The 15,136-nt window shown below is 43.8% G+C and overlaps 1 protein-coding gene across 2 annotated transcripts in view; it reads right to left on the minus strand.

Annotated features, from left to right (window-relative positions):
* Positions 1 to 2,504: 2,504 nt before the first annotated feature.
* STK17A (serine/threonine kinase 17a) overlaps positions 2,505 to 15,136 on the minus strand; it is a 37,674-nt gene continuing 25,042 nt past the window's right edge. For both annotated transcript variants that reach the window (XM_088834627.1, XM_055421130.2), the window contains 4 exons: positions 7,520 to 7,646; positions 3,867 to 3,915; positions 3,602 to 3,781; positions 2,505 to 3,169 (listed from right to left, as the gene is read on the minus strand). In XM_088834627.1, the coding sequence (XP_088690753.1) occupies positions 2,845 to 3,169; positions 3,602 to 3,781; positions 3,867 to 3,915; positions 7,520 to 7,646 (681 nt within the window). In that variant the 3' untranslated portion in view covers positions 2,505 to 2,844. The remainder of the gene's footprint in view (positions 3,170 to 3,601; positions 3,782 to 3,866; positions 3,916 to 7,519; positions 7,647 to 15,136) is intronic.

Consider the following 15,136-nt stretch of genomic DNA (forward strand, 5'->3'; position numbering starts at 1 on the left):
ATGGATAACTCAATAGTATAGTTTGCTGCTGCTTAAGTCACTTCAGTCGTGTCCGACTCTGTGTGACCCCATAGATGGAAGCCCACCAGGCTCCCCTGTCCCTGGGATTCTCCAGGCAAGAACACTGGAGTGGGTTGCCATTTCCTTCTCCAATGTGTGAAAGTGAATCCGCTCAGTCGTGTCCGACCCTTAGTGACCCCACGGACTGCAGCCTACCAGGCTCCTCCGTCCATGGGATTTTCTAGGCAAGAGTACTGGAGTGGCTTGCCATTGCCTTCTCCATAGTATAGTTTAGTCCTTTGTAAACTAGTGAAAAGAAAAAGTTAACATGAACAGCTTTAGATAAGTGCAGAGCTAGTTGGTAAAGAAAGTAATGAGAAGGTTTGGTCCAAAATCGTGAAGACTCTGAAAGCTCTACTACAGAAACCAAAAGGTGTCGATGTATCCTTTTACCAGTGTGCTTCTAAAGAAGCTGTACAATTTCTCACTTTGAGACACAAAAACAAATATTTAAGAAAAATATTAGCAAAATGCCCTACAAATTCAAACAGGTGACTTGACACTATTGCTTCCATCACAGGCAGACATGATCTAGGCAGCTGCAGGGGGTTGAGGATGTTCTTGTTGAACTGAATGAAGCTTGACATACATTCAGAGCCGTTCAGGTTTCTGTGACCCAATAAAATAATTGGTACTGGGCTTTAAAAATAATAAAGCATTGTATAAACCTGACCTTTTAAATGCATCAGACCTATCAGAAAGATCAAAGAAACTTACTCTATATGCTAAAGTAAAAATATGAGAATTAAAAAATAAAGCACAAAAGCAGCTAAGGATAGTAGTGTACTACAAGTGGCAAAATGGCCAGCTAAAAGAAAATACATCTTTTCTCTTTTACAAATACAGTAATTAAATGTATTCATTATGAATACAATTTTAAAACTGGAAAGTCTGTAAACTGTGGTCCGCATGATTCTGATTTTAAAACTGAACAAATCCATCAAGTATAAAACTGTGTTGTTCAAATAGTGGGTTTTTTCTTACCTCCCTATTTTTGTTGGAGATATTTATAAAAATTTGACTAAAATTATATTTTACCTCTTTTCAAGACTTACCTGAGACTTAGCATTGTGGCCGTGCATTTTCACTAAAAACTGCCACTGCAGCAGAATTTCCTCTTTCTAGAGCTTGTTTAGAAATGCTCATTTCTAGGAAACTGTACAAATCAATATGCCAATTTAGTGAGAAAACAGTGCAACCCAAGGGTTCGAACTACCTAATCAGTTTCATCTGATGGTACTGGAACAATAGAGGCTGCGATGTTCACATGGCAGGACTGGGAGCCCATGCAGACCATGCATGTCCAAGTCCAGCCTGGTACTCTGCACAGACCTAAAAACAGATGGCTTGGTGCCCCCTTCATCCTGATGCTGACAGCTGAGCAACCAGGCTGGGAAGAGAGCATTGTATGATTCCCTAGCAGACTGTGTAGGGACTGGCCTGAGGAGTTCACAGCAAACAGACCACACGTGTGCACACGGCATACGGGTCACAGACAGGTTGTATTAACCTGATACTAGGACCTAATAAAAGATAGACTCTCAGACTGTTCCATGGAAGAAGGATATTTAGTTGCTTTAAGTTATACATCATCCACTTTTACATTTGCATTTTTAAAAATAGGAATTTACTGTTCACTGTGGGGCCCAGATACAGCTTAAGTATTCAACCCTAAATAAATGCTACGGAGTATATTCTAAGTCTTGTGGGGACAAGGAAGGGTTCCTCCCTAATGACAAAGTCTCGAGAGTCAAATTGCTTATGAACAAAGTAAAGGTTTATAAATATTCTGGCTTTTTGTAAATTTTCCCAATATAGTTTGGGGGCTAATATAACTCGGAAGAAGTAGAGGCTCGATGGTCAGCATGAATATGCTTTGTTATTTCTTCTCCCGACACCTAGGGATTTTATTAACAAAAACAGCATTATAGCATCTTCTCACTGACCAAAGCACCATTGTGTTGATCCAATCATGTAAGAGGTGACTCTCCTAAGAGACCAAAGTGACACACCTGCGCAGGGATGCGGCCTATGAAGGAAGGTGTGATGAAGGAGACGCAGGCTGACACTGGTGGAATATCACAGGATGATTTAACTTGGGCCTTGAAAACCAGAACCATTTCAGAGGTGAAAAATCACACCATTCTTACTAGTGATGTTGAAGAAAAACAAATTTGCCAGGGATTTTCACTGATGGGGTGGACAAGCATTAGAGAAAAAAACAGACAACAGAAGCCAAGTTAAGTCAATATAAAGCAGTAATAAAATATAAGACATTTTTAAACTAGTGGATTTATTCTAGGTCTCAAAAATTTGGAAAATACTTAAAATCTTACTCCCTCTAAAAAAACCCAAAGTGAAAAAAGTATCAATTTTAGTAAAGGTATCAACATATATATATGCAGATATACATATGAATAATGCAAAACAGATTTACACAGGTGTTAATTTTGGCACTTTTACTTGGATTTTTACTGAAAGTGAATACAGATGTCTTTGCATACAAATTCTCATTCTGGAGAAGCAGGATGCAGAAATAAAAGGTTCAAACATCTCCCTTCTTAAAAAGAACATTGAAAAAGGTAATTTCACCCGTTAAGCCTCCTGGTTGGCCACTTGATAAATCTGGCTTGATTTCTCTCACTCCACAAGTTTAACAAAGTTATTTTAAGTTTCTATCACTGATACCTGGTCATCCACTTTCAGTCCATGTACCATTTGGCCGGAAGTCCATAAATAATGTTTCCAATGTAGAAATCTTAAAGTTCTAAGGGGAAATACTGCTCAGTAGATAAAATCTCCTGGAATGTCTTGTAGCAAAGGTTCCTCAAATTTAAATCGTTTAGAAATGGCCTTTTGCTCCATTTTCTCTTTTTCAGATTGTCTGCATTGTCCTAAAGTATATGAAGTAACTACAATTAGCTCTTCTGTTACGATGGATTCCTCGGTTTCTGGCTTCTGAGTATCTGAATTATTTTCAGACACAGAATCTGCTTCCTGGAGAACATGTGCTTCTTCAAAGGCCCCCTTGACCTTGAAAGCAGGCTCCTGGACACCGCTCTGAGTCAGCCATGGGTGTTTCAGACACTCCTCTGCAGTGGCGCGATCTCTGGATAGGGATACACAGTTTACACTTAGACAAGATGGCTGAAACCTTCAATCATAAGTCAGAGCCTAAGGGACTATATTTTGGTACATATGAAGAGCTGGTAAAAATCTTACTGTAGTTCCTGAATTAAGTTTTTAGCATTTGCTTGCCAGAACCATTCCCCACAATGTTGAAAAATAGTATTTTAAGCAAGTTATCTCTGAAAAGCCCCCTTGAAAGACCAAGAAGGGATGGAAAATATCTGTTACATTGAGGTGCAATTCATTTTCTGAAAACATTTTCATTTCTGCCACTTTTTCTTTCAACAGATGTAAAACGCCAAAGATTTTAATTGAGTTTTATGTCTACATTTTCATGTCTTCATTTTGGGGTTTCAGTTGTTAAGAGCAGATGGCTCAAAATGGATAAAGATCAGTATTAACTAATACTTACTCAGGTTTCTTAACTAAAAGTGTCTTGATGAAGTCAACAGCTGACTCAGACACAACATCAAATTCTTCCTCAGAATAACTTAAATTCATCTGTGAGATGTTGAGGAAAGTTTCCTGTTTATCATCGCCCAGGAAAGGCGATATTCCTGTCAGCATGACATATGCTAACACTCCAATGCTCCTAAATCAATGAAAAGGTAAGAAAAATCAGTATCAGATTCATTTCTTAAAACTGATTTGATCAATTTTTCATCAATGATTCTTACCACATATCTGTTGCCATGCTGATAGGATCATAACTAAGAACTTCAGGAGCTAGTATCAGAAACAAAAGAAAATACTTAGTTTTGTGGAAAAATGTCAAATTTGCTGTTAGAGATAAAATTTTAAATACTCAAAACTATATGACATTATCAAGGTTTGGGCTAAAATGAAGTAAGTTCACATTATAAATCAAATTACTATGAATTAGTGTAAAGTCTAACTGCTGCTGCTGCTGCTGCTAAGTCACTTCAGTCGTGTCCGACTCTGTGTGACCCCATAGACGGAAGCCCACCAGGCTTCCCTGTCCCTGGGATTCTCCAGGCAAGAACACTGGAGTGGGTTGCCATTTCCTTCTCCAGTGTGTTAAAGTGAAAAGTGAAAGTGAAGTCGCTCAGTTGTGTTGACCCTTAGTGACCCCACGACCCAGGCTCCTCCATCCATGGGATTTTCTAGGCAAGAGTACTGGAGTGGCTTGCCATTGCCTTCTCCGAAAGTCTAACTAGACATTTGTAATTAACTAGCTTAATTCCTTTTTGTACTTCTAACCTCCAAAGCTAGATCCTAGCAATTTTTTAAAGAAATATTTGAATACATAAATACTATCATATAAAGTGATAACTTTTACTTTTTTGGCCCTGTTCCAACACCCGCTATCTAATCAAGCATCAGCTCTAACAGGTTCCTGCTTTTAAATCTTGCCTTGAGTCTGTAGTACTTCCCCCAGACCCCTTTTGGACCCGCCTCTGACCTACTCTAGAGATTTCCTTGGTGGCTGCCTACAATGTGGGAGTCGCAGGTTCGATCCCTGGGTCCGGAAGATCCCCTGGAGAAGGAAATGGCATTCCACTCCAGTACTCTTGCCTGGAAAATCCCATGGATGGAGGAGCCTGGTGGGCTGCAGTCCATGGGGTCGCTAAGAGTTGGACACGACTGGGCGACTTCACTTTCACTTTCTGATCTATTCTAGGCCGTGGCTGGAGTGAGCTTTTAAAATGCCCGTTAACTCAAAGTCAGTCAACAAGGTTAGAAAACAGCCTGGGCATCTTCAGATGACATGCATCGTGCACAGAAAACAAGGACAACTCCACGGGGTTGAGAAAAGCAGTCTGCTTTGCTACTATCTAGAACTAGACCGCTGCCACCTACACAAGGCAACAGAAGGGCAGTCCCAAGTGTGTGAGGCCACGGGAAATTCAGGAAAATCCTCCTTGGAAACCACGCACTGATACAAGTCAGTCAACCCAAAGATGACTTCTCTTCCACGAGTATACAGATAGGAAGGCCAGGCTATGCAAAGACAGACAGTTAAGTACTGAATCCATTTAAAAACAGATCGAAGACTAAAAACTGGTAATTACAATAAAAAAGGGAATGAAAATGTTTCAGGGAAAACCAAAACACTCAAAGTTGCACATGCATTAGCAGTTGGGGTCAAACCTGCCCCCGAATATGAGGGGAGGAAGTGGGGGAGGGGAGGATATGAGGGGGAGAAGTGGTGAGGGCTGATTTCCTCAACTCCTATCTGAAGACGCCAAGCGGAGAAACAGATTATGAATATTACTTAAAAGTTTCAAAAGAAACTACTAGGAAGTTTCAAATCAAATGCATAAAATCCAAATTACTGGACGGGAAAAAGTAAAACAGCCAAGAGAGCAGCAGATGGTGGGTGGAGGGGAAGAGGGAACATCAGTTACTTTTCTGAGTGTTTATGATGCGCTCAACAGGGACAGAAGAACATCACTGAGCAGATCCAGTGAGGCAGGACTTTCACAGCCTTGTTTCATGGACAGAGAGACTTGTGGCACAAAGAGGCTTGGGGACTGAGGTCACACAGCTCACCTGTGTGGAGCAGAACACACCAGACCAAAGGCGGTTGGGGCAGCGGAGGGTTCAGCTCCCCTTTAAAAGGCAGGCCAGGGGAAGGCAGACAGGAAAGCCCTCACGTTTTTCTGTATTATATCCTGAATTATTTTCAGTTTTTCCCAATTGGGCTTATACTATTTCTTTTATAATAATAAAGTTTTGTTTTTTGGAGGGAAAACAGCTCTCTATAGAAAACTGAGAATTTACCATAGAGCAGAAAACACTGGAAAACAAGCAAAGCCCCAGACTCACTCAGGGCAGTAGTTCCTGCTGGCGCCTTAGTCCACAGCCCAGTAGTCTGCAGTTTAGTCTGTTTCTTCTAGTTTACAAGGCCACCCACTAATCGCAGGCTAACACGTCAGGCTCCGTGCCCCGAAGCAGCACATTAAGCCTCATTCCTAACCCTTACACTGTGGTCATGAGGCGTTATCAGTCAGCATACAGGAAATTAAGTGTTCTAGTCCACCAAAAAAATCCAAAAACCAATATTTGTAGGGTGTTTTTCTGCCTGTGATATCTTTTATTACCTAATAAAGGGTCTGCTGTTTCAAATCGCAGGACTTTAGAAAACAATTTAAAATTTCAAATTATTTTTTGTGCTATCTATATAAAAAAAAAAGCCCTATAGCGTTGTTTTTCCTCAACCCTAACTGTGCGCCCTGGGGCTTTCTGTATGCCCTGGAATCCTTTTTTCCTTTCTACATACCACTCTCCTTTCTCATTCTAATTTTTGCCAAGCCTCCAGGCCTTCTAGGAGGAGATTGCCTGTCCTCTTCACACCTCTGCCTGCAGGCAAACCTTTCCCCCCAGACAGCGCCACAGTCCTCTCTCATCTTCAGCTCTCACCTGCGGCCACAAAAGTCATCCTCCTCCTAGCAGGGCTGCCATCATCCCAGGCAGCTTCCACACTGACCTGCGGGACCCGACCCCTGGTCTAAAGAAGCTGAACTTCCAGAGCTATATCCAAGGTCTTGTCATCACAAAGAGCCGTTTCTACTCAGATTTTAAATAAAACTGTAATCCCCGGTCACAACCTTTAAATTATTTCACTGCGTTGCTCTTCTATAGAAATCTCTTTTTTTAACCTCATTCAAACCACTAATCCTTCTGTGCTCCACCTTCTTGTCTATCAAAAAAAAGCCATAGTTTACTTTATCTACCAACTTAGAAGCCACAGTTCATGACCTGAACAGCTCTCTCCTTTTTCTTTCTGCCAGGAGCTTTCAGTTCTGTATCAACCTAGCAGAATATGCGGTATTTCCCACACATGTGCAATCACAGGCCTTGCAATGACTTTAATGATGTTTGTTACCAACTTGAAGTTCTTAACAGGTCCTTTACTTGTTCAATATTCTTCCACACTCAGATAACCTGATATCCTACACGTTGCTAAGTGAAGTGAAAGTTGCTCAGTCGTGTCTGACTCTCTTCAACCCCATGGACTATACATTCCACGGAATTCTTCAGGCCAGAATACTGGGGTGGATTGCTGTTCCCTTCTCCAGGGGATCGTCCCAGCCCAGGGATTGAACCCAGGTCTCCTTCATTGCAGGCAGATTCTTTACCAGCTGAGCCACAAGGGAAGCCGACTCCATTTAGAATGAAGCACCAATTTTGTACCTTACTCTTTAAAGTTTTCCATTTTTTAACTCAAAGGAAGGGCTCTCTGACAGCAGAATTTCAACACAGTGGATGGCTGGCCCCGCCACTAATCATACCACGTGTGAGCTCCCCAGTGAAGGCGACGCCTGTCCCTAAACAGAAGATACACCCAGCCCTGACACATACTCACCCACATATTCAGGAGTGCCCATGATCTCTCGGAGTTCTTCGCTCTTCTTCATTATTCTTGAAAGACCAAAATCCACTATCTTAATGTCACCCAATGGAGATTCACTTGTCAGCAGAATATTCTGAGGCTAAAATGACACCCCCAAATTAATAAATCATGATTGTGTATGAAGACCAAAAAAAAAACAGGCAGCCTGTAAAACATACAAATTTTACCTGTGGAACTGAGAGTGAGAAATTTACCAGTGAACAGTCATTCATTAAACCGCTCTGCTTACTGCACACTTCCTATGTGTAAGGCAGGAGGCTTCGTAGCATCTTATCTCCTCTTCAGTACATAAATATGCATCTATTCCTATCTTAAAAACCAAATCACTTATTAAAAGAAAACCCTCCCCTATGACCCTGAATCTCTTTCTACCCAATCCACTCCCTCCCTCAAAGCTCAGCTGTTGAAAGCAAGGTCACTAGACCTTAACTGCTTCTCAATCCAGTTGAATCAGGATTTGCCCCCTCGGCTCAGTCTGCTTTCACTAAGGTCACATTATCTTTAATAGTCGAAGGGCCACCAAGTTCAGGTGTCCTGCAGGCCCTATTTTGCAGGCACTGACCGCTGGACAATCAGGAACTTGTGGACATCCTTACACTCCCTCTTGGATATATCCCTCCCTCTACAGATCCCTCTCTATAGATCCTTTTCTTGGGATTTCTTTGTCCTCCTTTTAAGTACTGGTGTTGCTCAAGATCTCTTGCTGATTGACCTTTTCCTGACATTCTGTATTCTATTTCTGAGCAATTTTATCTACCAGCAAAGTTTCAGTCCTCTCCAGACTCACAGCACCAATTAAAATCAGATCTTTTCATCTGGCTAAAATGTGCCACACCTTTGGCTTCCGCCTCTGGGCAAAGCCTTCAATGCAGTAAACACCTCGGGTACAGATTCCCGTCTCAATGCCCAAGTCTTCTCATCTCAATGCCCAAGTCAAAGACTGGGAATCATCATATAATTCTGTCTCCATTTTCTACCACTGTCAGATCAAATGAAGTCACCAGTCATGCTCGTTCTAGTTCCTAGACCTCAGCATCTCCTCCGCTTAAAGTTTGGGATTTCATTAATTCCTCCTTGGACACGATCCTGCGTCTCTAGTTTTCCCTACCTTCAGCCCATCCTTCTCATACAATAATCTTCCCATAATGGAAGTCTGATCACGACATTCTCCCTGTGCTGTCCAGCTGCCATTCTTCAGCAACACACAGCACTCCAGTGGAGTGGGGGCAGGGTAGATGCACGTGGTGATGGTAAGCACTACCCACATCCGCAGGGTCAGTGAGCTTCAGAGTCCCGGAGCCACTGTCATTCATTTGAACAAGACACTTAAAAGTCAAGGAGATATATTATGGAGTAGAACGTAAGATTCATTAGAAATTTTTAAAATAAAGTATGAGATGTGAAAGAGTTTATATTTGCTTCATAAAGGGTCTGCATTTACTGTCTGTCATTATTAAGAATACTTCCAAAGATAGACTGAGAAGCGTGCCTACTTAGTCATGTCTGACTCTTGGCGAGCCCATGGACTGTACCCACCAGGCTCCTCTGTCCACGGGATTCTCCAGGCAAGAATACTGGAATGAGTTGCCACGCCCCTCTCCAGGGGATTCTGTGGGGAATCTGTTCCCAATCGATGGGGCTGTAGTCCCTAAACAACACACATGGTGCACACCTCCGGCCTTGCCTCTGAGTGGGAAGCCCCCTTCTGCACTGCCTGACAGATTTATCCTTGCCTCTCACTCCAGGCATGGTGGGTGGGTCTCCTCTGCAAAGGCTTATACAAGACAAACTGCTCTAACAGTAATTTCCTATTTTCCTGTCACACCTGGGCTCTCGAGGGTGGTACTGATGGTCACCCGCTTTCCCTTCCACTCACACCCAGCTGCTCCATCCTACTTCCATCTTCTCATCTGTGGCCCAGGTCACCAGAGGTCAACGGCACGTCTGGGGCTCTCTTCTGAGCACCATCTCAGTGGCACCTGACACTGCTGCTCCTTCCCTGTTTATGAACTCCTTTTCTCTTGGCTTCCAGAAAAAGACACTCCTAGCTCTCCTCCTAACTCTTGGCTGCTGCTATCTCCTCTGTCATCGGTCTCCCATTACCCGCCCGCTAATCGCTGGGTCCCCACAGCCTGACCCGGAGGCTCCTTCATCTCGTCACCCCACTCCCACCACACAGCACCCACCGCATCACAGGCGGAACTGTCACCCGCACCTCAGATGTCACCATCCTCATCTCTGGCTCAGATCTCTTCAACCAACTTCTATCTAATCTCTCCCCTCTGATGTCTCAGAGGCGCCTCAAATTCTACAAGCTCCAATCAGACTCACTCCTGTTTTCCTCCCAAGTCAGACTCTCCTACCCCTCTGTGGGCATCTCAGTTGATGCTCTTCGCAGCCGCCAGGACACAACACTGAGAAGCATCTCCGTCTTTCCTCCCTCCCCCTGCTCTGCCATTTGGCTATTCTGTCACCATATCCTACTGACTTTAAATCCTAGATGCATTTCCTAGGCATTTCCAGATTTTGTCTTCTCTCCCACCACAGGTTGCTAACTCCAGCTACCATCACTGTTTGCTTAGTTGCAACAGAAAACTGCCCGAACTGCAGCCAGCAGGGTCTTTTCTCCTGTGTGCCATGCCTACACCCTTTCAGCAGCTGTCTCCAGCTCCTACAATAACCTCCCCACTGCTCACTGGGGTCCAGAAGCCCCCGGCAGGGCGAGCTCCGGCCCGGCTCCCCAGACTCCTCACACACCTGCTTCCCGCGCTCAGGGAAAGTCAGGCTCTGGGACACTGCCAGCCACTCACACCTGCGCTGCTCTCTCTCACAACAGCGTCTCTGTACACCGCCCGTCCTCCACCTAGAACACTCTTCTCTGTTCTGCTTTGCCTCCCGTCAACTTGGTGAGAGGACCTGGCACGGGAGGGAAGCAGTGTCGTGAACGGCTGTGCTACGACACAGGAAACTGAGGTACAGTTGGACCCTCTCTTTAAAACGGGTCGTAGGGCTTCCCTGGTGGGCCAGTGGTTAAGACTCCGTGTTTCCAATGCAGGCGGTGTGGGTTTGATCCCTGGTCAGGGAACTAAGATTCCAGGTGCCCCATGGCCAAAAAATAAAGTCTTAAAAGGCATTTAAAAACAAACAACAAAAAAAAAATTAAGGAAAAGGTGTCTTACTGTTGACCCAACCATCCTGCCTACCCTACTATGAAAGTGCTTCAGGTGTATCACAGTTCGGATTCAGAAGCGGTGAGTGGGCACAGTCTACAGCCTGGGGGGAACCAGAGCCACAGCCCTGGTCACTAAGGCATCACCAGGCTCAGGGCCCCGCCCTCGGCAGACAGGCACTGGTATACACTGAGTGAACGAAAAGAAGCAAGGGAACTCCACAAAAAAGCCCTGAGAGGGTCTCTACTTCGTGTCAGGACAGGTGGTAACGTGATTATGAACAATAAGCCCATAGTGTCCTGAGTTCATAATCAGAAGAGAAACAGACGGGCCTGTCAGGCTCAGCTGACTCTGCTGTGATCGTTAAGTACTGCAGTCCACAAAGCGTTTGGGCACTAAATGAACAAGAGGAAGGGATTCTACCTTGGAGAGTTCCAGAGGCCAGGGAGCAGACCCTGAAGGGGAAAAAGGACTTCACCATTTATTCAGCCGAGTTTCATGGACTGCCTAGTGAGCTGTGACCAGGGGAAATGGCAGAAAACAAGATGTGTCCCCCGTTCCAACAGGGTCAAATAAGCACCAACAGATAGTACAACTCCAGCTAAGTTTTAGCTCTACAGAGAACCCAGAGTGAGTACAGGGTGACAGCTTGCCTAGCGAGTATGTATGTGTATGGCTGCTATTTCTAGGACAGTCAGGAAAGGCTTCCTGGAGGAAGCAGTATTTGAAGGGAGACAAATGTTAAGAAGGAGCCAGTCATGGTGGAGCATCTCGGGGTTGGGGGAGACAAAAGGAAGCACTGCAAGCTGCAGACAAACACAGAGGTGCGAGGCAAGTGTGAGGCTGGAAGGAAAGGGGGCTGGGGCAGGACCTGCAGGGCTCGGTGGGCCATCCAGGGGCACCTGGCAGGAGGCAGAGTGAGGGAGGGACAAGCGCACATCCCGGGGGAATATGACCACAGGGAGCCATCCCACAGCGCGGCGTGCACAAGGGGCTGTCAGGCACAAGTCTGTGGCTGCAAACAGCCTTCTAAAACACGTGCCTTTAGCCTGTTGTTAAAAGCCTCCAGAGGGAGAGAGACTGAGGCAGGTGTGATGAAGCACGGAATGAAGGAAAAGAGAAGAAATCTCACATGTTAGAGGCAAAATACACAGGCCACTGTGACTGATGACGCAGGAACAGAAAGAGGGAGCCCGCGTCACTCGCTGACTGACCCGTCAGGTCCACAGACAGGACTGTCACTTCAGTTTTCTCAGGACCACCCAGGACAGCTGGAAATTCAATCTGGAGAGCGAGCGAGGCCGAGGGGCAAGAGCACAGAGGAAAGATTAAGCGTGACACAAACAGAGGAAGCGTGTCTGCGGCAGAGCAGCAGGGGGCCAGGATGAAGGCTTGCCGACAACTACCTTTAGGGGACACAATGAGAATCCGAGAATCTGGAAGGAGGAGAAGCGGGTCTGAGAGTGAGAACCCAGGTGTAACATCGGCGGAGGGGAGCCACCAAACAGGACACGAGGAAGAACGAGGACCAGGAAGGGACTCGGAGAAAGTAACTTCCGGTAAAGTTGTGGGAGAAAAACTAGCTTACAGTAGGCGGAGAAATGAATGGAGAGGCTAAGAGATCCAGTACTGGTCGCTCTGGCTTAAACATCTCCCGATCCCCTTGAAACCAGTGCTGTCCTGTTACAGAAAGGTCATGTGAGTCACAGAACGCAGCTTAAAATTACCTAGCACCCATATTACAAAAAGTAAAATGAAATGGGTGAAATTAAATATATTCATTTAACTCAATTTATCTAAAAGTTCATACCTTCAAACAGGTAACTATTACACAAAATTATTGAAATATTTTGCTTTTTTTTTTTTCACACCAAGTCTCGGAGCTCTGGTGTGGACTTCATACTTAGAGCCCATTTCAGTTCAGGACCACGCAGCCAGTGGCACTGGGTTGATGTTACAGCCATAAACTCCTTAAGAAGGGGAAGAAGATCCAAATGACATCCCAAGAAATGGTCAGAGAATTCTGAGCGTCTCTTACTCAATGTGCTAATTATTACCACTATGCAATTAATGGAATGAGAGTTTATTCTGAAAACAAATTCATAGAATAACTAAGGCTTTTCTGCCTATAGTGAAAAAACCATACCGTGGCCAGTATTATCTCTAATTTTGTATAAAAACCTGTTTTTTTAAATTACAAAAAGTTTGGCTACAGTAAACACCTGAAACTGAATAAAAAACTAAAACAACAAATTTCTGTCTCTACAGACGTTGCAGAGGTGTGCTCAATGGTTATAAATACCCAAACCAGATAAAGCACTCTCCTGCCCCCAAAGATTGAGAAGCTTAACTGATGAGTGTTAGAATCCATTTCTCTTTCAATGAGGTTTTGGTAACATAAACCTCCTTATAAAGCCACGTTCTCTTTGTTACTTAGCTTCTAGCTAACTTTTCAGGGGAAAACATCCTACACAGCACTGTGATAGTAAGTCCCCGACTTCTCAAAGCAACTGTAATTTTATTACAATAAAGAAATACTGCTGCTGCTGCTGCTAAGTCACGTCAGTCGTGTCCGACTCTGTGTGACCCCATAGACGGAAGCCCACCAGGCTCCCCCATCCCTGGGATTCTCCAGGCAAGAACACTACTTACAATCAAATGTCATTTTTCAGGCAAATTAGATGAGAGGCGTTTGGCTCTGAATATACGTTCATCACTGCGCATGCTTTGCCCTTCCCAGTACACCAAAAACACCAAGAGAAGTACTGCTAATCACTGGATCTGAGGGGTCATTTGTGATTAATAAGACATGCTCATTCTGGGGATGTCTGTAAATGCCATTTATTTCCTTAAATGTTTTTCCCTTACATTTGGTTTACCCTTTATATTCCCTGGGAAATGCTTTCTTTAGTTGTTATTCAAAAGCTTGCTGGTCGAGTGGTAATGCAATAAACTCTGTATTTGTGTGACCAAATTATTACAATGGTACTGTAGTAGTTGAAATCGAGGCTCTGTCACAAGTGTCCATGATCTGCCAAAGTGAGAGACCTTAAACCCTTGAAAGAGATTACTAGAGAAAACACACGTCTCATAATAAAATCACAGCCATTTCATGGAGTTTCACAGTTATGTTTTTGTGTCCTCTCGACCAACTGTGCCCCGGTTTGACCATCAGTACATTTTTAAAGTAGAACTTACTCCTCTAAATAAAAGACTATAGTCTCTATCAGTCTCTGATGGAGAAATAAATCCACTTCCATAAGTGAAAATAAGTGCTAAAAACAAAGATAAGAACCTTAAAATTCACAGCTCAGTCAGTCCTCCTTTTTGTAGAATCCAGTTCATGATCAAGGCTGTGGCTCACAATACTTAATTCTAATTTAAGATGCACGCATCCCGAGTAGAAAGAAAGAAAGGAAGAAGGTCCACTGAGGGGTAATGGGGGTGGAATACACAGGAAACATAGAAACCATCCTCAGACAACGGGAATAGAGACATCTTCCCAAAATCTTATTTCTCAGCTTCAAGGGGGAATCCTTTTCTCTACCTGGGTATGGTCACCTCTGCACATTGTCTGTTTACCATTTACTGAGAGTCATCACTGGATAAGACCACTGTAAAGTTGAGGCTAATCTGCTCAATAAAGCTTAAGGTACCATGGACAAAATTTTGAGCAACATTTTATCAGGCAATGAAAGTTTAAGTTAAATTGACTTTTTATGCACTAAAACCCAGGTCAAATTACAGAAATAGGTTAATAATCCTCCCTAAATAAATTGGAGGAACTGTTTAGAAATGTTACATGATACCAATCTTTCAAGTAAAACGCTGATGCCTAAACTTTCAGTGATCAATTTAAATCTCATATAGAAAAGTTCCAGCTTCTAATGCTGAGGCTACTCCTCTCCTTCCCATCATATACATAGCAGTGGGGGCAGGTTTAATGACTGAACACCTAGTACAGAACAGTGAAAGATCTGACCAATATAAGACCACTGGAACACAAACAGCCTTGGTTATTTTTTGACTTTTATTTTTTGGAAACGTGGGATCTTAGTGCCCCAACCAAGGATTGAGCCTCGAGCCTGTGTCCCCTGTATTGGAAGTGCAGAGCCTAAACCACTGGACCACCAGGGAAGCTCCAGCCTTGGGTTTTAAGACTGGATATTTGTGCCCGTTTTGGTCAGTCCTCCTCCTGGCTGATGTAAAAGCAGGTCACTACGCCCAGGACCAGCTCACATTACTGAGATGATTTTGAGACTTGAGCTTTGTCCTGACTCTGAACATTTTGGTAATCTTTGAAATACCTCAAACACTTCCATTATATTTGTCATGCTGATCTGTGATCAACAACCTTGGCACTGGGAAAGATAGTGAAACTTTCTTTATTGAGATGTTC

This window comes from Moschus berezovskii, chromosome 3 (assembly GCF_049115385.1).
Source record: "Moschus berezovskii isolate FMDL1 chromosome 3, NW_MosBer_1.0, whole genome shotgun sequence".
Taxonomy (NCBI): Eukaryota; Metazoa; Chordata; class Mammalia; order Artiodactyla; family Moschidae; genus Moschus; species Moschus berezovskii.